At 33.1% G+C, this 24579-nt stretch overlaps 2 protein-coding genes across 3 annotated transcripts; one reads left to right on the top strand and one right to left on the bottom strand.

Moving 5' to 3' along the window:
- Window positions 1–8018: 8018 nt before the first annotated feature.
- LOC120089451 (glucan endo-1,3-beta-glucosidase 8-like) lies at window positions 8019–12165 on the bottom strand. Its single transcript, XM_039046926.2, has 3 exons — window positions 11813–12165; window positions 9892–10554; window positions 8019–8584 (listed from the first exon to the last, which is right to left on the bottom strand). The coding sequence occupies exons 1-3, from the start codon at window positions 12163–12165 to the stop codon at window positions 8137–8139; spliced, it is 1464 nt and encodes a 487-aa protein (XP_038902854.1). The 3' UTR covers window positions 8019–8136.
- Window positions 12166–14320: 2155 nt separating this feature from the next.
- Window positions 14321–20620, top strand: LOC120088149 (CLK4-associating serine/arginine-rich protein). Of its 2 annotated transcripts, none has more exons than XR_016523805.1 (13): window positions 14321–14681; window positions 15167–15205; window positions 15310–15458; window positions 15640–15715; window positions 16946–17246; window positions 17343–17452; window positions 17575–17622; window positions 17748–17948; window positions 18211–18312; window positions 19030–19204; window positions 19759–19897; window positions 20073–20225; window positions 20303–20471. XR_016523805.1 is itself a non-coding variant. In XM_039045252.2 (13 exons), the coding sequence occupies exons 1-13, from the start codon at window positions 14485–14487 to the stop codon at window positions 20325–20327; spliced, it is 1668 nt and encodes a 555-aa protein (XP_038901180.1). In that variant the 5' UTR covers window positions 14321–14484; the 3' UTR covers window positions 20328–20620. The 2 variants fall into 2 exon arrangements, 1 of the variants encoding a protein (XP_038901180.1); XM_039045252.2 differs by having other exon boundaries at window positions 19030–19157; window positions 20303–20620.
- Window positions 20621–24579: the final 3959 nt, after the last annotated feature.

Below are 24579 nucleotides of genomic sequence, written 5' to 3'. Positions count from 1 at the left end.
ACGATCGTTTAGCAACGATGTGCGCTAAACAATGCGATGAAATGCTTCGCGATAGCACTGAGCGTTCGTTTGGTCGCGAAGCTAAGCGATCGTGTAGATAAATGCTATACAATGCGATGATGTTCTATACGATGGAGCTATGCGATCGTTTAGTTGTGGTGGATACTAAATGATGATTTGAATGCGCTAGGCGATAGTGTTATGCGATCGTTTAGTACTATGCGATGGAGCTAAACGATTACACTGCGATGGAACGAAACGATCATCTAGTCCTATGCGATAAAATTAAACGATTGTCTAGCTTCTAGCAAACACTATACGATCGTGTACTTCCTCTCAACCGAAGGTGATGACGCTAAACGATTACCTCCGGGCACTACACGATCAACCTTAGCAGCATATTGGGATTGGACCGAGAGCAACCGGTTTGACTGGTTTACTCAAGGTTCAATCCGGTTCAGCCTCAAATGGTTGTGGTTGGTCCGATTCAGACTCGTCTAGCCCGGTTCAGGTTGTTTTGGGTTCGGTTTGGAGCGGTTCAAAGACGGTTATGAAGCTGTTTGTAATAGTTAGCTATCTGTTTTCTTGTTTATGCCAAAATGAAAACTATAACAGTTAGTATTTAATTGTTTATGCACGAGATGTATGTGATAATTAAATAAATTCATGTATATGCATACAGTATGCCATGTAGATTTAAAACCCCACCGTAGGAAGCATGTTACATGCATTGACAGTATGTTATAATTGTTATGATATATAGTATGCATGTTAGGGTTATGTTTAATATAATATTTATATTAGATACCTTCGTTGTTTTTCGTGGATATTTAGCATGTCTAAATTTTGTAAGTGTTATAAAATTGGTTAAACGTTTAAAATCCATAACAAAGAATAGCTGCATGCTCACTTAGGTTAACCGCTTGTTTTAAAAGTTAAAATAGGTCGTTAAACTTGTAAAACTAGGATTACAAACTCAACTGGTATATAATCCTATCGAAGGCTAGGGGTATTTAAGTTGATGGTCTACGGAACACCTCCTACCTGAGGATTATAGCCGAATAATTGAGCATTGGTAACTAGTTTTATGAGCATTCGTAAGCGATGTGAGGTAATAAAATGGTTTATCACCTAGACATTGTAGGTTAAATCTAATTATAAGAGTTATATTTAGATAAACTACTTAGACTTAGGTTGTATGAAATTAGCCATCTAACCTAAGTATAAATATACCCAATCATTTAGAACATTTCAATGGGAGAATAAAAAGTTATTAACACTCACGTCCTCAAGAGTTCACACCATGAGATCCATGCTCAGCTTCTTGTCAATTTTACCTCCACTGCTCCATACGGAAAGTGTTTGCAAGGGTCAATAACAAGGTGAATGGGGGAAGTCGTCATAGTAAGTAGGTGAAAGAAATGTGTCAACGTTATCCTATGGTCTCCTCCATTAATTTGAACCGTGAGATTCTTATGTTGCGTATACTGACGTGTTTCATGCGGCACTAGCTAGTCGTTAATCGTGGCGATCCCTACGGAGGGTTGTAACATAGGATTCGGAACAACCCAGGTTTCAGTAAAATGAATAGGGTCTTATAGTTCTGTCTTGGGTATTGTCTTCTATTTCGGAGGCATACTCATACCGTTTTGTAAGATCTGAAAATGGCAGGTCTACACTTACAAGACTATTAAGTGTTAGTAATGATCTTGACCGAAAACGATAACTAAATAACTATCGGAATATGAGTTATTCTGGAGATAGTATTTCGGCAAGAACTGTCTTGCTTTTGTGAAGGAATTCTTGACTGCCCCACGGTAGCATTTGTTCTAAATCACTTAAGTATCGTTGCAAAAATAATGATTATGGTACATTATCACTTTGCTAAAACTTGATTGGATTTAAAAGCAATTCACTTATAAAATTTGTTTATAATTTTAGAATGACGAGTTCTATCATACAATTGTTGGCTTCGGACAAACTGATTGGGGACAATTATGTAAACTGGAAATCAAATTTGAATACAATACTCATGATAGACGATTTGAGATTTGTCTTAACGGAGGAATGTCTTCCCATTCCTAGCTCAAATACCAACTGAACTGTTCGGGAAGCGTTTGATAAATGGATCAAGACTAATGATAAATCCCGTGCTTATATTCTCGCCAGCCTGTCTGACGTTTTGGAGAAAAAACACGAGGGTATAAACACTGCCAAAGAGATTATGGAATCTCTAAAAGTGATGTTTGGATAGCCATCCTTCACCCTGAGGCATGATGTATCAAATACGTTTACAATAGTCACATGAAAGAGGGGACCAATGTTCGTGAACATGTCTTGGACATGATGGTCTACTTTAATGTGACTGAAGTGAACAATGCTATCATGGATGAGAGAAGTCAAGTTGGAAGTTGGTTTTATTCTAGAATCTCTTTCGAAGAGTTTTCTGCAATTTTGTACCAACGCCTTGATGAAGAAAATTGAATACAACTTGACAACTCTGCTTAATGAGCTGTAGACATTTCAGACTATGTTGAGAATAAAGGTCTGGAACCAGTACCAGAAGTAAATGTTGCTTCTACTGAAAAGAGAGGAATGTCCTTCAAGCCTGAAGTTGCCTCGTCTTCGCAAACTAAGAGTATTCCACCGAAAAAAGACAAAGGAAAAGGGAAAAAGCCTACTGGTAAGAAGAGCAAGAAAATTGCTGCAGAGAAAGGGAAATGTTTCCACTGTAATGAGTTGGGACACTGGAAGAGAAATTGCCTTAAATATCTTGTAGAGAAGAGAGCAGAGAAAGGCAAACAGGCTACTTAGATCCTGGAGACCGTTTGCTCAACTCATCTAGTAGGAGAAGTTGCTGATGAAAATGTAAATTGCCTACTTTTGTTAAATCTTGTAAATTACATGCTTTTGTTAAATCTTATAAAGAACTTTTTGTAGAGATGTTGTTCCTTTCAAGTGTTGATTCTGGGTTTTGAACAAGAGGCCTCACCCTCTCATTGGCCTGAGAGGGATTTGATTTGTTGATTGGATCACAAATCAATTGTTTATTAGGGAATCAGTGGAACTTAAGGAACAAGAGGTAATTTCGAGGGTAAAACAGAGATTTGACCCAGCCGTTATTATGAGCAACCTGTGAAGAGTTAACTTACTAATCATGGTTATATCGAGTGGATATAATATAACTATAGTGAGGGGAGTTCAACTATGGGGTTTAGTGGAATCATCCATTTGTTAACGAATGGGGGTTAGATCGATCTAATGAGTTTAGCCGATTAATCTCGGATTGTTGGAGCCCATGATCTGTAGGTCTGCGAGGTCCCCCTACTAGCTCGTAAATGGGTATGCTTTAGGGTAGCTTGAGAATTAATTTGAAACGTTCAAATTAAACGGAACAAGAGAATAAATATTTAAATATGATTTAAATATATAAAGATGATTATTGTGCAAAAATTAATTTAATATTTGATATTAAATTAATTAATTTTTTAAAATTAATTTAAGAAAATCCATTTTTAAATTAAAATGATTTAAAAGTCATTTTTTTGTTTTAAAAAGGAAAATGGAAAAATCGTTTTGCATGGCACAAAGTGGAAAAAGTTTTTTCCATTATCATCAGCTTTATGCTCACACACAAACTATGATCTTCTCTACCTTGATTCTCCAAGCATGAGCTGCAAGCCATGCACTCCATCTTTCTGCATGTTCATCTTGATATATAAAGAATATTGGAGTTGTTGGAGAAGTAGATGAATACAGAATTTTGAGAGAAAAAATCATGGTGAAGAAGAAGTTGTCTTCTTCAACTTGCTGCTGTGAGCTTCCCTTGTTTCTCCACATCTACAAGTTGTTCTTAAGTCCCATAACTCTGTCTAAAGCTCCAAAAGCATAGTAGGGAAGGCTTTGAGGTGGTTCATGTTGATAACAAGTGAATACAACAGCTGAACAAACGGTTTTCTTGAAAATTTCTTCAAAGGTATGTTCTAAAAACCCATTTTTTATGAACAACATGCTTTAGTTTTTGCCAAAATTAGTGAATTAGAATGCTTATGGATCCTTTATACTTCCGCTGCATGTTGTTTAACTCTAACACTCTCTCTCTATGTCTCACTCTGGTTCTCCTTCTCTTTGTGAATTTCACAGAGAAGAAAAAAATCTCAGTTATCTTCTCCTTCCCTCATGCCAAGATTGAGTGTAAGCCCACACCTCTGCACGGTTCTCGTCCCTAAGAATAATGGGGAAGACCCCTTGGTGGTGTTCATTCTTGTTCGTTGAGTTGGTGGATGCCGAGTTCATGAAATCGGGAGAAGACGACTTGAATTGGAGAGGAAAGTGAAGATTTGATCTTCAAGGGTATGTTATTTTTTAATCTCTTCCTCTCTATTTGAATTGTAGAAAGCATGCTTTTGTTTATATGATTCCATGGTTTTCATCACTCTGAATTTTGTGTATTCTATACAACAAAATTTAGAGATTGATGCGTCCAATTGCTTCCGTTGCGGAAAATACCAATCCCTTTGTAAACGATCCCCCCCCCCCCCCCCCAATAGCATTGTTTACTGTCATTCCATTTTTCGTCTTGTCTAATGAATAGGTTTCTCATCCATTCTTCAAAATAATACAAAAAAAAATCCATTAAAATCAATTCAATTATGTCATTTTCTCGATAGTTGATCTCGCTTTCATTCCCTGCTCCTATTTCTCGTTCTCGTTCCCCGTTTCCGTCACTCGTTCCCTAGCCCCATTCTCGTCCCTCTTCCATACCTTACTCGTTCCCATATTTTACCTTATTAGTAGTTGTCTATCTTGTTTCATTTCCTTGACACTCGCTCGTTTTCATTAATAGTAGGTCAAGTACACAGTTTACGTCTTATAAAATGTGATATTTCTTTTATTTGAAAAAAAAAAAAAAACTACGAAACAAAGCATATGAAGTTCTGCATTTATTTACTTACGTGTCGCAACTTATTTAGTGCTTTAATATAATGTTGATTCTCTATTCGTTGAGGATGTTAAGTGTCGTTTGGTCGGACATATGGGTTCTTCCAAAATTCGGACGTAATGCTTCTTTGTTAGAAATGGATATCAAACGAAATATTTTGTGTTTTATGAATTTTAAACAACGCTTCTTAAGCAAGTTTCATTAAATTGATTTGATACAATTGTGTGCATTGTCAGTTTCTTACACCACATCAATTTACATTGGGAATGGGAATCAACATCGTGATCAAGAAAGAAGATTGAGAACAGGAATCGGGAACGGGGAATTGGAATGGGATCAGGCAGCGTGCAGTCTGACATGGATCAGGAATGAAAATCGGAAAAAATAAGGATCGGGGAGCGTGGAGTTAGTTCGTTGATTAGGATCGGGAATCGATAGAAGAGAACGGGTAACAGGATCAAGAATCGAGCCTGGGACGTCGGTGGGCCTATCGAGCACATCTTTGGTGGCGGTTGGATAATTTCGCATGCGGTTGACATAAGCAGAAGGCCAAATATAAGTGATTTCTCCAAAATGGACCATTTTTCAATTGGGCCCTCCAAAATAGACCATCTGTACAAATTTTCCATAGTCTTGCCCCAAATACAATCTTTAACTTCACGAACACTCACGCGTTCGGCATTAAAATAAAATACATTTTAAAAGAGTCTTTGATTGTTTGTATCTAAGTTGTCTTAGTTTAAAATTGTTGCTTTTAAGATAATTGTTGAATAAAAATAAATGACAAAGATATCATTTTGGTATATGTATTTTAAAGTTTGTTCAATTTTATTCCTACTTTCAAATGTCCAATTTTAGTTCATTAGCTTCATTAAATCTTAAATTTAGTATCTACAAATTAATATTTATTGAAATTGACAAAATAATAAAAATAATTTTCATGTAAAGATTTATAGTAGAAAGGCGAATAGATAACAAAAAAGTTTTGAAAAAAAATCAATAATAAATAAGTAGTGAAGACTAGATTTAAAATTTATTAAAAGTATATAGATTAAAATTAACTAAATTTTAAAATATAGACACCAGATGATATTTTAACCATTATTATTTCAATACCTAAAATAAAAATTAATTTTATTGAAAAAAGACTTTTAAATTAAGTTGTGAAAGTTAAGTTATTTAATAAATTATTCGTATACAGGTGTAGAAAGTTAAAAAGGAACAAAATTTTAAAAAGATTGCACTAGCAGGGAATCGAACCCGAGTCTGTACCGTGGCAGAGCACTCTCCTACCACTAGGCCACTGGTGCTGGATGAAAGTTGAAAAGAACTAGTATAAATAAATGTTTGGAGTTGTGGAACTTCGATATTTTTTAAAAAAAAGAAAAGAAATTAAGAAATTTAGTAGATAAAATTAAATTTCATATCTACAGGGCATTAACTTTTAAATTTTATGTTAAATAGGTTTGTGATTTAAAAAAAAATATTGAATAAATCAATTAATATATTAGATACAAAATTAAAACATCAAAAACTTATTTGATACAAAATTGTAAGTTTTGAGATTTATTTGACACATTTTATAAGTTAGAGGTTTATTTGACACAAATTAAAAGTTTAAAGATCTATCAAAAATCTTTTAAAGTTTAGGAACATATAACTTGAAGTTTAATGACTAAACTTATAATTTAATTTTTAATAATAAAAATTGTAATTTAACTTAATATTAGTTGTTGCAAAGTTTTCAAGACATGAATCGACTAACATCCTTCTCTAAGGGTCTTCTTCTAAGTGAGGTCTGGAGTCGCCACCAATCATCTTTTAAGTATGTGATTGATGACCCTTTTAAAATAAAAACATATGCAAACTCAAATTTTAGTCTGGGAGTTGACTGAATGTAGAGAAGGTGTTAGTGCCCCAAAATACTCATTTTTAAAAATGGTTACCACATTTAATATTTAAGGCCACATAAACATAATCCACCAATGTTAATCTGAAAAGTGGTCCCATTTGATTACATTTGTTGTTGTGTTCCAATATCCTATAATCATAATGAAATGTGAGGCTTACAACCAAATTCGTAATCAACAAACACAGTTTGATTGTGGAGCTGAGGGTGATCCATTTGATTGTGTTTATTGATTATGCAAGACCCATTAAGAGATATCATTACTGTTACTATAATTGTTATAAAGAGTTACATTCGAAAAATTATGAATCTGTCACAATTACTATTACCTTTACATTTATCGTTAATGATTGATCATAAATGGTAAAGTTGTTGGGAACAACCGATAATAGGGGTGATCATTAGTTGGTTGAAGTCGGTTTTCGAACAAACCGACGTCGAACCAACCATGGTTGATTTGGAAAATGACCAAACCACCCTCCACCGTCATCTAGACGAAAAATCGATCAATCGACAGTTCGGTTGGTCGATCAATTTGGTCGGTTTTGTCTGTTTTAGAAAAACAATATATATAATATATTTAGTTATTATTATTTTATTAATTAAAAATGCTATATCAAATAATTAAAATAGCATTTTGGATATTTAAATTTATTAAATAACATTCCTTTTCCTCCCTATGAATTTAGTTAGTCAATTTGGATTTTATTTGGGGCTATGAAAATGATTCTTAATGTTAAAACCCGAATCTAATATATTTTTTATAACATATAATATATAATATAAAATATAAAATATAAGATTATATTATAATATATTATATATATATAAGATTAAGATTATTATTATTATTATTATTTTTAAAAATAAGTAATACATAAGTCGGTCGGTCGGTCTCGATCAAATCAGACCCACACTGACCGACCACATGTCGGTTTTTCCTTCCTTCAAACGGACACTTGACCACTACTTCGCCTACCATGCTCACCCCAACCGATAACTACATAAGCTTCACATTTGAGAGAGATTTCCTTGTCACCATTGCAAGTTTAAAGGTTGGGAATCCCATTTCGACTGTACCAGTTTTTTTATTATAGATTGGTAAATACGGCATAATTAGTACAAATTAGTGATATATAATTTAACATTTTATCCATATTTTAGAGATAGTACATATACCCATTGATCCCTAACCATCAACGTAAAAACTTTCAAATTTAGTTAGGAAAATATGGACATAATAATGTACATTTTATATGGTATGTTTTCAAACCTTGTTACACATTTAAACATACATGTTCAACACAAGGGCAACTAGCACGGTGGCGACGAAATCGGCGATGTTCATGGTCGTCAACCGCTGTCCGGTGCTGACGATCTGGATAGGGAACAAGCAGTTGCCAACAGAGGCATTTTTTGTTACGATCTCAGCAGATCCATCAAAAACACAAGCTTCAACACTTTGGTCTTGCATCTGGAAATACATATTGTAAGCAAAAGAAACGTTGCCTCTAGGGTTCAAGTTGTTGCAAGAAGATCCATACACCAAGCTTGTGCAGTCCGACATTGAGCAGGCATAGTCGATTTGACTTGCTATTGTTCTTAAATCCTTCACGCTATTCTTAACCACACACCATTTGTGTTCCAAGTATTGAACTCCCTTCGCTGCCACCGGCATCTCGTCGTTCCCTTTGCCCGTGAAGTCCATCGGGAACTTCGGTTTTCCATCATACCTATTAAAAAACACGTCTAAAAGAATGCGTAAAATGTTTCAATTACTTCTTTCAACTTTTAATTATTCTAAAGAAAGTCCTCGGTACTCAATTGTTAACTTTCGCACTTTGATTGTATCAATAATTGTGGCACAAGATTCAGGTTATTACATAACATTGGCCATAGGAGAGTAACTCATCTATATTCTTGAGACCGCTTGATTTTTCTAATTTAGGATCCTCAACATGTCCCTCAAGAATATGGTGCACCTTTGGGTTCACGATTCTTTAATCGAATCCGCTCAATTGGATTTGATAAGATAATTTTTCCAATGTAGAATTCTCAATAGGAATAGACCAAAATTTTCACTATTATTGTATATCAATTTATTTGATTAGGTTGATAGTAAATTGCACTCAAAATATAGTTTATAATATAACTTGTACTCCATTCGATAATCATTAGATTTTTTTTACCATTAAATTATATACCTAAATTTACCTAGTGCCTCTTCCAAATGAACCATATAGTTAAGAGAAAAAAACATTTACTAAAATAAAAGAACTTGCATTTAGATATTTGTTTTTTAACATATTCAAAAGCTAAGCCAAGTTTTGAAAACCTCAAAACTAAGACCTCATTTGGTAATTATTTGATTTTTGATTTTTTTAATTTTTAAATTAAGTTTATAGATACTACTTCCGTCTCCAAATTTCTTCCTTTGTTATCTACCTGTTGGAATGCCTTGAATTTATTTGTTGGCGCTTTGAACAACAAAGTACAGGTAAACTCTCTAACCCTAGAGACGCCATTTGATGTAATTTTCTGAAAACATTTTCCCCAATAATACTGTTCTCCCTCTGCCCGTGAACGTAGCTAACACACCGTTACTGAATCACGTATATTTGTGTGTCGATCTTCTCTATCTCTACGTTTCTTTTTGTGTTCTTTAATTGTCGATTTTGTAACACTACCTTTTACCCATGGTTTAAAAAACTTAACCAAAATTTGAAAACTAGAAAAAAAAATAGTTTTAAAAAACTTATTTTTGTTTTTGAAATTTGGTTAAGAATTCAACCATTATATTTAGATGTAAATCATTATAAGAAAAGGGAGGAAATTAAATAGGCTTAATTTTTAAAAACAAAAAATCAGAAAACGAAATGGTTATCAAACGGGATCTAAATTTAAAAAACTTATTTTTGTTTTTTGAATTATAAATTCAAATACTCATTTAGGAAGAACAAAAAGCAAATAATAATTACATTTCAAAAAAACCAAATACTTATCTGATAGAACTTATGATGATTCGTTTAAAATATTGTACCTGAAAATGCCCCAATGGCGCTCAAAGAAGCCAGGGAGAATGCTCTTCATATCCTCATCAAAAAGGCCAAACAAATACACTTCAAGCTTCTCATTTGGCCTCATGGGAGTCCCCTTCTTGCTAGCCAACTTCTTAAACAACCCATCATAAAACCTCTTTGCCAACTCTACATTAGCAAATTTATTAGCTTCCGTCGGCCACCCGACTTCGCCTACTATGATCTTCAAATTCCCGGCACCGATCTTCTTCAACGACCAAACTAGCGTGTCGTAGTTTGCATCAAACACGTTTGTATACGTCTTTCCCTTGTCATTTATCGACTTCCCTATTTCGTCTAAGAAGGCGAAGTCGACGGGAAAGTCAGGATTCTGGTAGAGACTAAGGAAGGGGTAAATGTTCACCATGAAGGGAGCGTCGTTGTGACTCAAGAAGTTGACTATTTCTTTTATTGTGTCGTGGATATCCGATCGGAATTGCCCATCAGAGGGCTGGTTCGATGCCGACTCGTAGACGTCAGCGTTCAATGGGGTTGTTGTTTTGATCTTCTTGCCATGGCCAGCTTCATTGAGAGCTTTTTGTATGTTTTCCATGGCTGGAAATGTTAGCTTTACGTAGCTGCCGTTGAAGGCCGTTAAAAATGGTTCGTTTCCCACAGCTACGTACCTGTGGATGTTTTTATTTGGAGCATTGGTTATAAATTAGGTAAATTATTAGGGGAATTTTCATCTATATTTCAAGTTAAATTATTTATATGCCACAAAACTAACTCAGTAAATTACAATAAGAAATAACCTATATAATTTACAAAAATTCAACCACTATACCTCAAGCCAAAAATCAAGTCACATTGAAATTGCCTCAAATTAGCCACGTAAAAAGTTTAGCCTAGCACAAAATTAAATAGTTAAACAAGCAACTATATGCAGTTAAAATTTGTGCAAACCAATTTTTTAGAAAATACACATCATGACCATAAAACCAATGATGTTTTGCATCCCCTAATAATAACCCTCATAATAGACTAGCCACATTTTTTTAAAAGAAAAAATGAAAAATATCAATTTATATCACAAAGTTTAAAAGGGTTGTATCAATTTAAACTATGAACTAATAATTATATCGATTTAAACTCTAAACTTTTATAAATGTATCAATTTACACCCTTTATCATGTTTTATTTGAATAAACATCGTGTGAGACCTAGAATTTTATCAATCAAAGCCCTAAAGTTTCATAAGGAAAAAAATTTGGTCTCTTAATTAAGATTTCTTTTGAAAAGTATCCTGCTTCAATTCTAATAATCCATTTTGTTAATTCAACATTTGAAGAAGTCTACAGTATGTAAGAACTAAATGCACAAACGATTTTATAATGTAATCTTAACACGAAGGTCCAAATTAATTCACAAATAACACTTTAGAAGATGAATTGGAACAATTATATATCTCACATGAAATATTTTCAAATTTTTTTAACAAAATTTGAAAGCGTTTTAATTTATATATTTATAAAAGTTTAAGGTAATTTGAATTAATATAATTATTATTTCAAATTTTAAATGGATACAAATTTTAAATTTAGGGGATAAATAAAAAAATTTCCTAACAAAAAAAAAAAAAGGAACTATTAGTGGGTGTAAATGCATGATTAAAATTGACTTATATATTTTCCTTATGCTTTCATAACTATTTCATGTACAAATTTTAAGATAAAGTTAGCTTATTTGACATTGCATGTTTGACAAATGGTGGAAGGAAAACAAGGGAAGGGGACAACTAATAAAGTTTTTTTTTTCCTTTTTCGTGTTGGATTCAACATCATTTCGATTAACATATTACGTCATTCTTTAATAACTTACTAGACACAACCTTAAACATTCACGATAATTTAAGGAAAAAAAGAAAAAGGAAAGGAAAGAAACCTGATATCGACGCCACCTTCATAGATATGAGTGGTAATATTTTCCTTAACCCAATCCTTGGCAAGGTTGTAATCAGAAGCAAGGCTCTCAAGTTGGTCATTAGGAATGGCAACAATGGTTTCAATTTTGGAACCAGCCAATGCACTGACAGTCCAAGAGTCAGAATCAAACAGCTTCACCTTCTTGATCCCATTGTCCTTGAGCAAGTTCACCACAATGTTTGGGTTCAATGGGTGAGATGCCATTGTACCCCAATTCACACCCAAGTTGGCCTCCACCACACCGATGACCGTCGCGGTTACAACCATTAGAGCGGCCCATACGACTGCGATGGCAAGTGTGGCTTTGGCCATGGCTCGAGTCCGCTCGGTCGAGACAAATATGGGTGTGGGGTTTGAGAAAGATGGGATTCCAAGAAGGTTTTTCTGATGATGGCTTGCTTGAAGTATTGAAGGATATGGGGGCTGGTTGGTAAAAAGAGACAGAATGAGAGGTTTATGTTTCTTCATTATATGGTCTTTACTTCTTTGCTGTTTATAGGATTGAAGGCTGTAATGCCTATATTTAAGGGCTTTTTTGTTTTTATTTTTGTCTTTTTAGTTTGAAGTTGCACAGCAATTTTAACTGTCAGACTTTTAAGATAGACACATAATGGTTTTAACTTGATTACGTTCGGATTAACATTTAGCATTAACAACAATAATTAAAGAGGCGTTTTGAACAACGAGTTAGTTATTATAGTTCTAATTATTATAGTTTCAAGTTATTATATTTAGGTTATAATAGTTTGTGTTTTGGGTGTAGATTATTTTAATTTAGATTATAATAGTACGTGTTTAATAAATATCGTAGTAAATAATAAAAAAATGATAAATGTAAAATAGTAAAAACGATAGCAAATACTAAAATACTATAGCAAATAAGGATTTTAAAATAGTGTTGACTGTAACTAATTAAAGAATACAAAATAATATTTACTGCTGAAAAAACTGGTAATTATGGTCTTAAAATAGTCTCTTGCCCCAAACATCTTTTTAAGTGGTATGTGTAGCGTATGCTATAACTATATTATGTGGCATAGTAAAAAAATATTATTATTATTTTGAAAAAAATAGATTTTTCACGTAACAAATTTTTCTGGGATAACTGTTGTTCACCCCAAACCAATTATATATTTTTTTTAGCATTAACTACTAAAGAAAACAGTGTAAATCCTTATGGAGAATGGGTGCCACATGTCGCCACATTTTTTTATTTTTTACAAGAAAATCAATTTATACTCTAAAATACTTTAGAATGTATGAATTAAAATCCAACTAATAATTATATTAATTTAAATTTTGAGTTTTTTGCAAAAATATTAATTTACACAATCTATTATATTCTGTTTGGAAAAACCTCGTGTGAAACTTATAGTTATACAATTAAACCTTTAAACTTTCATGAATGAACCAATTTAGAATTTCGATTATAATTTCTTTTTGTAATTGTCCATGCATTTACTCTAACCATCCACTTTAAAAAATCAACATTTGATGAAGTCTACACACATTTGAGAATTAATATGCAGACGATTTTCAAAAGTAAGTTTAGAAAGGTTAAAATTGATTTGCTTATGAAAATTTAAAAGTTTAATGACTCATGTTATAAGTTTCACTCGATATTTGTTGAACAAAGTCTGGAGGAGAGTGTAAATTGAAACACTTGCCATGAAAGTTCATTTAAATTGATACAATTATTATTCTATGGTTTAATTGATACAACCAATAAATTTAGGTGTATAAATTGATATTTACCTCAAATAATAACACATTTACTATATATATATAACTTGGGATTTGGATGTGAATTCATAAATTAGGTAGGTTTGAATTGCATGGTCTTATAAATTTCTTGACAATTGCATAACTTGCTATCTCGAGCTAGTTTCTAAAATTGAAATTTGACTCTTTAAAAGGTTTTCTATGAAGATATTCAAATTGTTCGTTTGGGTGAAGCTTGCCTTACTTAAGGTTCTCACTAATCGAATTATTAAAAAAAGATACACGTTGTTGTTATACATAATAATTGATAACCATTGATCTTTAGGAAACTCTTAACTATAGTGTCTATCATTTCGTTATTTCATCCACTTGTACCTCTATTTGGGTGTCAATTGGGCAAATATTATAGATAATGAGCATTTTGTACATTCTTCCAATTTCTACTTTATTTTATTCTTTATTTGTTATGTTATGCTACTTCAATATACTTATATTCAATAAACATGTCACGTTAGTTAATCAGGTTAAAAATAAGAACATAAAAAATCACAATTGAAATTCTTAACTACAAAATTTGCGTTAGAAACTTTGGAACTAAAAAGACACTAAAATTAAAATTATTTTTTGTCCCGAATAAAGTTGTACACTTGAACTTAAAAATCTTATTTTTCCCCAATAAAATTAAGTCAAAGTGAAAAAAAAGAAAAAAAAAAATTTTACCCAACCCAAGCAAAAAGCCCAAACTAGTAAGAGCCCAAAAGAACCTTCTCATCAATGCCATTGAAGCACGGTAGACCATCTTCGTCATCGAGAATTTCGTAGTTCTATGAGCAGAGAAGGGAATTAGGGTTTTTCCATCTTCCCGATTCGATCAAAATCGCTTGGAATTCGCATTGCTCCGTTCCAGAGATGTGGCACGAGGCCAGGAGATCCGAGAGGAAGGTCCACGATATGATGGACGCTGCTCGAAAGCGAGCTCAAAGGCGCGCTGTTTTTCTCGCCAAGCGCCGTGGCGATCCTCAGCAATCCATCCAGGTCGTTGGAACTCGGTGCCGTGTCTACCGTGACGATGGTCTCTATCAAGCAACTGAGGACCAGCAAGGCCTGTAAGAATTTTATATTTCATCTCTCTGCATTAGATATAAAAAATACTTGGGTATATTACGAATTCGGATTTTTTTTCGGTGTTAAAGATATTGGAGCTGGCTAATGTTGTCCGACTCTGTCTGACTTCAGTATAAAATTCTTAAATTATTCGAAGTTCTGCTATTTGTTTGCCTTTTGGGAATTCGTCAGTTTCTTCTTCACTTTGTTCATTGCGTAAATTTAAACGAGAAACGATGTATTTGTTTGCCGATGAATAGAAACTGAGAATTTAATTGCAGGAGGTTCTTTAAAATTTTAACCCTTCAGCCCATAATTGATACATGTTAAATTTTTGTTATATTAGATCATTTGTTGACCGAAATTTCGTCAATTGTTAGAGTTTGTTTTATTAGTTCGGTGGCATTGTTGTTTTTTAGCATCCAGACATCCACTTCATCTTAATTCTTTACCTTTTTGGGATTTTTGTTGCAACTTCTGTCTACAGGATTCCTTGGAATGGAAAACAGGATGTTATGATTGATAGGTCCGTTTCTTTTAATCTTCTGAGGACTGTTTGATTCTAAGTATGTTGTTTGGCTAAAGATTTATGATTTGAGGTTGAGGAGTAGGTTTTCATTTCTTGAGCAGATTTGATGGACGTGCGCTGCTTGATTTCATCCGAGAACCTGGATCCCGACATATTCGAACACAAGAAAAATCTGAGGAAGAAGAGGAGTTAGAAGAGTTTGTTAATTTTCAGCGTTATCGAGATTTAATTAAGCATCGGCGTCGAGGATGTGGGTACTTCTTTTCACTTTTATCGAACTCTTAAATCCTTTAACAGTTCAATGCACAAATCCCCTAGCTTTCCTTATTTGATGAGCAATAAGGGCAAAGGTTATTTTTATTTGTATGTCTTTTTTTTTTTAATAACGATGTATATATTTAACAAAGCTCTGTACAATTCTATGTCAACAGTTAATGACGAGGATGGTTTACAACACGTAAATCAAGAAATGGAGGCCAAGGTGTCTGCTCCATTTGTATCTGATAGGTTTCTCTCTCCTGCTCTCTCTCTCTCTCTCTCTCTCTCTATATATATATATATATATATATATGGGACGGACATGGAACAATATTTTGTCCTAATTTTCCTTGTTCACATCTTTCTAATTGCCTGGGAGTTGTCTCTCTGTACTCTAAACTGTGAGGTGGTTTGGGTTTTGGAAATTCAATATCCATACCTTTATCCTCCTTTTGTAGAATTAGATTTCTGTTCAATTTTTTTTCCTATTGAATAAAATCATTCCCTGCCTTCAGCATTTCTACCGAACAAGAATCAGTCATTTACATTATATAATTGTAAGGCGGTTGTAGAGGGAAAAAAATGAAGTGTGTACTTTTTTTAATTAACAAGCTGTTGGAAAATGGTGCTATCACCACCTTCACTATCATTCTTAATTTTTCTCCTGAAATTTCTACTTCCCTTGGAATACCCATAATGATATTTTCCACGTCAATACTTGCCTTTATTTATACTTTTAAGTCAATAGCCTTGCTCTTTTGATATGACCTCCACAATCCACATTGATCTCCAATAAGCCTCATAGTTTTCTTCTTTAGCGTACAGTAATAAGCCCTTCAATTTTATCTAATCTATCCACCATTACTCGGAACCAGGACTACCTCAGTTTCCCTAATGCTCCTTCAAGTGTCATCTTTTCAATTTTCGATGAAGTCTCCTACACCTGATCACTTCACTTACAAAGTGTGGACAACTTGATAGGGCCACATAAGCATGGAAAATATTCATGTTCAACGTACATCTATTGCCTACATGTTCTTCAAAGCCCTCCAAATCATGTACCAATCATGATGGAAACATAGTTAGTGATTACTACTGTTCTCTTTCACCTTATTTTATTTCTATTAAACCTAAGTTCACCTTGGCATTACTATTCACTCCCTCTAACAATTCCCCGTTACTGATTTGCCTCTAGAGGTCTCCCAAGCACAAACCACCAACTGTTGTGCAAATGATTTTATTCATATTGGTGTGTCTTCATGTTGAGATACTGTACCCATCCTAGAGTGGATTATGTTTTAGATCATTACAATTTTGTGGGGGTATCAATTTTAACTTTGCTCTAAATTCCGGTTCTACTTTTCATTGTCTTTTGTTCTCAATAATTTCATTTTTATTTCACGTTAGTTTTATGGATGGAATTGCTGCTGTTGAATTTTATATAGTTTTTTTTATGATCTTTCTTGTGCGTACATGAAGATCTCAGCAACCACAGCCTCCTTCTGCAAGTAAGGGATCATACTCGCAAGTGGGGTTTTCTTATGAGGCGGATGGGAAGGAGGAATCAAATTCAGATGCTGATGATAATGCTAGTGATGATGAAGATGATGAGGATGATGAGTATGAGGATTTTCACAGTGATGACAGTAATGATGAAGGAATGGAGGTAATAGCAAAAGAGTTCGGAGTGAAAAGATACGGATGGCTTGTTTACATGGATAAAAAGGCTAAGGAGGAAGAGAAGAGGCAAAAGGAAATAATCAAAGGTGATCCTGCAATTGTAAGTCACTTCCATCATCGCCTAAGAAAAATACCACATTTGTTTCAGCTCTCTGATAGTCAAATGTCTCATAAACATAAAATCTGAAACTATTAGAGGAAGCTAAGTCGCAAGGAAAGAAGGAAAGCATCTCAAATGGAACGGGAAAGGGAAAGAGAAGCTGCACGAATTACTGGTACCAGAGTCCTCCATCATGATCCTTACCGGTATAAAAATAAAATTTTCTTTCATGATATGAAGAGGATAAGAATTCACTCTTTTGTTCACTGGTATGATATGGCAGTTGACTTTTATGAGCTATAATCATGCATTCTATTTTCACGTGTAGAGAATCTAGACGAAGTCCAACTTATGATGCTTATCCACGTTCAAGAAGGTATGTCTTTTGAGTTATGATTGAAATCAGAGCTTCCTAGCAGGGTTTGTGGTTTCTACAGACAAAACTGGATTTTTTAAATTACTTTTTTTTTTGATGATTTATTATATCATATTATTCTGCAGATCAAGGTCTAGATCACATTCCCCATCATACTCAAGGCATCATTCTCGTGGCCATTTTGATGATGTTCATCGGAGCAAACCAAGGACTCCAAAAATTGAATTCATCACTGAATTTGGGGGATCTGGCGAAAGCAAGGAACCGAGGCTAGAAGGACTATCTCCACCACAATCTCCTCCATCTCAGCCTGATATGATAAACCGGTCGGAGCACTCGACCTTTCATTATTGCGAAGATAGATTGGACAATCTTTACTGTGCTGCAGCTTTCTCCATTTTGTTACCTGAGGGGTGTGGTTTAGTATAGATCAGGCCTAGGATTTTCAGCGTAACTGCCCACGGCAAGATGGAAGGAGGCTTCCTTTTTGAAGCTCAGATATTCCCTAAAATGGATTTAACATAATCACTAGCAAATGTGCATAGAACTTTTATAATGGGCATCTCTTACCCTTGTGCTTTCATGCAGGCCGTCATCTGGTCGGATCCTTGAGGCATTGCATATTGATCCAGCATCTGGCGTGACACTTGATAAAGAAAAGAGCAGTAGAGCAGTAAAACCATCAGTAAGGTATTTATGAAGTCTAAATTTACTTTAGTGTCAAGTTCCTGTGAACTGATGCTGATCAGTTTTTAAAGAGCCATCCTGGTGTGCACCTAGGTGCAAGGTGCAAGTCTGACACCTCGTCTTGAAAAGGGGTGTGCCTTAGGCACATGCCTTTTGTGAAGCCCCAAGGCTCAAAGCTCTGGGCCTTGGGGTTTTTCCATTATTTTTATAAAATAGCAATAATTAGGGACTTTTTTTCTTTATTACCTAATAAAATCAAATTTGCTAAGCCTAAATGTAGAATTTCTTGTGTTCAAGGATCTTTTTCTCATATTTCCACTTCAACTATGCTCTCTCTTTTTTATCTACTGCTTTTATATATAGTGCACCTCCCAAAAATAATCCTGAATTTTTTTTCTCTTCTGCCCTGGCCCTAGAAGACTATTGCACTTTATAGCTGCGCCTTGAGCTTTAAAAAGACACTGATGTTGATACATTTCCAATACTAAATTACTAATGTTTGGTGCCTTTTGCATGTGAAGTTATTATGTTCTAAAGTTTATTAAACAATTATGGGCATTTAAGTCCTTGTCTAATAATTATGGGCTTCTGAGTACTCATACAATAATTATGGGTTTTTGAGTCCTTGTACCGTAATTATGGGCATTTGAGTCCTTGTAAAGTAGTTATTAGTATTTGAATCCAAGTACAATAATTATGGACATTCCTTTCCTTGAACAGTACATCTTCAGCCCTTGCAAAGTTATCAAAGGCAAGTTCTTCCGGAGGGCCTTTAAAGCAGGGGGAAAAGAAAGAAACTCCACAGGAACGACTTAAGAGGATCATGAGTCAACAACTTAATAAACAAAGTATGTGTGCATTTTCATTGCGGAGGGTCTTCTCTAAGACCTAAGAAGTATGAACACTTCGATTTGACTAATATGTTTGTGTTGGACGATTTGACATTCTGACACTTGTTAGTTTAATAGTTCAATAGATATGTGTTAGACTCTAGTTGTAGAAAGTCAGTGTTCAACATTTGTTCGACATGCATTGAATAGTTTTTTAGGAGTACTTAATAGACACAATAATATGACGAAAATAGAAAACTTGAGCACAGAATATATCAAACTCATTTTTAAGCATATCAATCCATTAAACTTATTCACTATCAATTTTATTACGGTATAGAAATTATATATATTTTAAAAAATGCATATTTTAATAGATGTGTCTCTGTTGTGTTTGTATCCTAGATTTGTAAAACAAACAACTTCGGCACCATGTCGGGTGGTATATGTACTTAGTTTAAGAGGTCTGCTCTGGAACGTTATTATCCCAATCAATGAAGAACTTATGCCTTTTGACCCTTCTACCCTTATGAATGTTTTGTACGGGAGCTATTTTTATTTCAAGATTTTTTAATATCTTCTCTGGCATTTATGTTGAACAATTGGATGACCCATGCAGTTAAGAAAGATACAGCTGCAGAAATGGCTAAAAAGAGGGAGCAGGAGCGTCAGAGACTGGAAAAGCTGGCGGAAACTAGCCGATTAAATAGTCATAGACATCGGAGCCGCAGCAGAAGCTACAGCCGTTCACCCAGAAGGTACGTTTTCTTGTTTTGAAGTTTTAACTAAATGATTTATGATCTCGGACCTGGGAGTAGTAATTTTTTTTTGAGACAAGTGGGAATAGTAATTAACTGTACTTCGTTGATTGTTGACACCGTATGTCCGTTTTAAAGTTTTGAGACTCAACAATGATTTGATTGCTTACTGCAGAAGATACCGCCGGAGTAGGAGTAGGAGTAGAAGTAGAGGGTCACGGAGATATTATTCTCGTTCCCGGTCTCGATCTCGTTCTCGGTCTCGGTCTCGCTCTCGAAGCCGTTCCCGTTCACATTCCCGTTCACCTTCTTACTCTCGTTCACCAAGGTATGTATTATTATTAGTTGTGCAACGATTTCATCACGTTTGGATACTTGCTGATAAGACGAGCCAAAATATTGCAGGGTTAGGAGCCGAACAAGATATTAAAAAAAAAAAATAATAAAAGGAACGAATCTTTTCCTGGATATTATTTCATTTTCATCATACTCTATTTCTTAGTGCTGAAAATATATATGTTTCTAATTTTGGATGGATGTATTATAATGTGAGCTTCAAATCGGTTCCTTCCTAGAGTTTGTATTTGTTTATATATCTAGTTTCAATGGTCTTTAGGACTGGTGGAAATTTTGTTTATTTACAAATTAGGCACAAGGGGAAATGAAAAAGAAAAAAACAGATCTGTTTCTCCATTTTGCAAATAACTATAATAATTATGTAAATCCGTCCATTTGCATTACACATTCAAGTACAGGTGTACATAAGTTGGGTACTAAGGTATTTTTTGGACCAATCCATTTTTAGATTGGTTGGTTGACAACTTAAATGATCCAAATAAAGGTTTCAATCTACCTCTTAAAATTTGAGTTGGGTTGTTGGATTTTAAAGTTTAATTACTTTATATGGATTAATTTGTGATTTTTTAATATTTTTCTTTCAAAATTATTATAATATTTGTCTCTATTTAAAACTTGCAATAACTATCATAGATATTTGGAAAAAGGTATTTTTTGGACCAATCTAAAAATTTGGGTTGGTTGGGTTGATAACCTAAATGATCCAAATAAAGGATCGAACCCACTTCTTAAAATTCAAGTTGGGTTGATGGGTTTTAACTTTATTTTTCTTTTTAATTGAAAATATGTAAATTTATATATTAACATGACTAATAACTAACGTATATGATAGTTATTGCAAGTTTTAAATAGAGATAAATATTATAACAATTTTAAAAGAAAAATATTAAAAATTCACAAATTAATCCATACAGAGTAATCAAACTTTGTATATATATATATTGGATTGGATTGGATTGGATTAGATCAGATCGATCCAAATTTTTTTAGCCAACCTACCATCCAATCTAACAAAAATAGAAAAAGTTTAATTCAATTAAAAAATAAAACTAATAATCCATCTCTTATAGTTTGGGTGGATAATTTGGATTGTTGGGTTATTTGAATACTTCTACATTCTAGAGAATTGAATAAAACATTTTTGGAGTTGTGCGGTTCAACTTAGTACATTATTAGTTTTCTTCCAATATTACTAAAGCTTTGAACTAATTATATTTTGTTTAATCATCATTTTAGATTTTTGAAGCTAAGCTTGTTGTATTCTGGTTTCTTTAATTTTGAGTCCATTTTATATTCAATTTTCGAAATGTCTATTATAGTCCTAGATTTTTTTATTTTAAACGGTCATTTTGGTCTTTAGGATTTGGGTATTTTTGTATCATCTTGTTTCTCCTATATAGCTTGTAATTATGTTTATGCTACCCAATAGTATGTATATTAAAAAATCGTCGTTAATTTTTTCCAAAAAATAAATGCAAGTGTTAAAATAATGGTATTTATTTATTTATTTATTTTTTTGAAGTCCAAGGATTTAAATTTTCAAGAGATGTAAAAATTCCATTTTTGATTTCTTTTGGTAAAAAATTTCAAAAACTAAAATCTCAGAACTTAATGAGGAAAAAATTCAATTCTAGAAATAGCGTGTTTGGTTAAAATGAAAGTGGTACATAAATAAACCCCGACAGAAAAGTATATTGTAGAAAACTGTGAGGATAAATAAAATATACTAATCGATTTACTTGAATATTAGTAGTAATAACATTGGTTGTAACTGAGATAAGAGTAAGGTTATTTTCAAATAAGGGAAAATGAGTCAATTTAATTATAAATATGGTAAAATGTCATTGTTTATCGACAATAGACTGATAAAAATTAGTTATAGCAAATCAATTGCAGTCTCTCACTTATAAATAGTGAGATTTTATTATCATTTAAAATAATTACAATTTAATTATGAATTATTATGATTCTTTTATTTACATAAATATCAATTGATAATGATATTTTATTGATATGTTTGTAAATTTAAAACTTCAATTACAATACCAACCTTGATATATATATATATATATAAATATAATTTTTGAGTGGTGTACATCATCTGTCCCTTTACTTTTAACTTAAAATTATAATATAATTTCCTTGAAGTTGTAATAAATTTGTAGTCAATTTAGAGATCAAAAGTAAAACCAATTAATTTATTTTTTTATATTTAAATAAGAAATACAATTAATGACTCAAAACTATTCGAGGCTTAAAATTCAATTTTTTTGGTCAAATCAATTAACGTTGAATTAAATTCATTTTGGTTGCATTAATTGAAATATTAGAGATTCTATTATACCCTATATTCTTTAATTTTCCTCTTAAGTACACTTCTCCTTTTAGACGTTTTACAGTCAAAAGTTACATATTTAGTTGCAGAACTTTGATAAATGCTAACTTAAACTTTAAACACTTTCAATTAAAACAGTATGATTCTCAATTTTGATCTTTATCATTGGCAATGTAAAAATAGCACGATCCATTTAAAATGGTTCATGTCTTTCATTCTTGTAATTATTGAATTTAGAAAAAAAAAAAGAGAGAAATTTACTATTAACTTTGTTACTTAAATAATGCTATGCCATGGAGGACGTAAAATGTGATGTTTTGGCATGATATTATGGGGTATTTGGCTCACCAACATGAGTTGAGTTGAATTGTTATAATATACCAACTCAATATTTGGTTTACCAACTTGAAATGTCAGTGGAGTTGAGTTGGTATATTTTACCAATTCACCCAAACTCTCCATTCTTCCAATGTTTTTAATGGCTCCATCCATCAGTCATTATTGGCGACTATCACTCTCACACTCCGGGAACCAACTCCGGTCTCTCATAACCATCTCCGATGGCAACTTCAGCGACCAACTCCAATGACTACCTTCATGTGACGAACTTCGACACTAATTCCGAGCTCCGGTAACCACCTCCGATGATAATTTTGATGACCCAACTCCGATGACCACCTTCGTGTGAGCAACTCCGATGATGAACAGGCTCCGACAACCACCTCCAACAACAAACTCCAATGACCAATTTCGACAACCACCTTCGTAGGTTCTGACAACTACCTCCGACTAGAAACTCTGATGACCAACTCCGAGTTTCGACAACCATCTTTAATGACAAACTCCGGCAACCAACTTCAATACTATCTTCATGCGACCAACTTCAAGCTCCAATAACCACCTCTAACTACAAATTTCAGCGAAAATCATCTTCGACAATCACTTCCGACTCTTATAAGACTGATAACTGTTAAAGTATATTATAGGGTTATCGATTATATAAATAATAATATTTTGTTTACATTAAGTGCAATATTTATACATAAAAATTTGTAAAAATATATTTTTATTTAATTAAATTCACATATCAAATAAGTGTTACGAGTACTTAGAAAAATATGTATGTAGTTGAAAAGTATGTAACATATAACAGAAAAATCATAAAATAGAGACTTTTTTCATGGAACATTTTCTAGTAAGAATTAGTGAAAATGGAGACTTGTTTTCTGATGATCTTCTAAATTTGGAGGAATCGAGAATGAAATTATCGAAGAGATGTGGTGACATTCCACAGCTGCTAAGATGATGAGGGAGATTCAATTTAAAAAAAAACATGATAGAGTAAAAGTATAGAGCAACAACAAAAAGTAGAAGAAAAAGAAGAAGATGATGAAATTAATAGGAAAAAAATTGGGAATCAAAAGTTGGATTTCTCTTTGGTTTCTCATTTTATTTAACCATTTTTTGCCAAAAATGTAGTGGACTAATTATTGTTCATTATTAAAGAGGAAAAAAGAAAGAAAGAAAAGTTTTAAAAATTAAAAGAAAAATAATTGCAATCGATATTTTATTTAAACAAAGATGAGTAGAATTATTGAATAAAATAGTTTCAAAACAAAAATAGTAATCATAAAAGCAGATTATTTAGAATTAAAAAAAACTTCACCAAGCATCCTAAACATATGAACTAACTCTGCACTCGAAACACAGACATAAACTCCAGACATCCTATCTTAACTCAATGTCTCAAATAACTCCTAAGTGAATAGTATAAACGAGGAGAGTTCTCCTCGGGGACAATAATAAAGATGGGTAAAAAAAAAAGTAACGTGGATTTAAAATGTGTTTCATCTATTCATTCATCAATTCGTTTTTTTAGCCTATTTATTATTATTCGGTTGAACTATTCTCTTGTGTCATATTATGTTAAATTATTCTTCAATTTCAATCAACACATAAGATCAACATTCCAATGAAAATAATTTCCTCT

The sequence above is a fragment of the Benincasa hispida genome, chromosome 10, assembly GCF_027475165.1.
Source record: "Benincasa hispida cultivar pf3 chromosome 10, pf3_genome.v1.1, whole genome shotgun sequence".
In the NCBI taxonomy this organism is placed as follows: domain Eukaryota; kingdom Viridiplantae; phylum Streptophyta; class Magnoliopsida; order Cucurbitales; family Cucurbitaceae; genus Benincasa; species Benincasa hispida.
Note: the sequence above shows the minus strand (reverse complement) of the source record. Positions and strands in the feature narration are given on the sequence as shown.

Bases quoted from the DNA above. Each gene is read 5' to 3' on its own strand.
- LOC120089451 (XM_039046926.2), bottom strand. From the start codon at position 12,165: ATGGCCAAAGCCACACTTGCCATCGCAGTCGTATGGGCCGCTCTAATG. The intron at 10,555-11,812 runs GTTTCTTTCCTT...AAACATCCACAG, and splicing joins GAAGGTGGCGTCGATATCAG to GTACGTAGCTGTGGGAAACG. The intron at 8,585-9,891 runs GTACAATATTTT...GTTTTTTAATAG, and splicing joins CGCCATTGGGGCATTTTCAG to GTATGATGGAAAACCGAAGT.
- LOC120088149 (XM_039045252.2), top strand. From the start codon at position 14,485: ATGTGGCACGAGGCCAGGAGATCCGAGAGGAAGGTCCACGATATGATG. The intron at 17,949-18,210 runs GTCGGAGCACTC...GCTTTCATGCAG, and splicing joins CAGCCTGATATGATAAACCG to GCCGTCATCTGGTCGGATCC. The intron at 19,158-19,758 runs GTATGTGTGCAT...TGACCCATGCAG, and splicing joins TCAACAACTTAATAAACAAA to TTAAGAAAGATACAGCTGCA.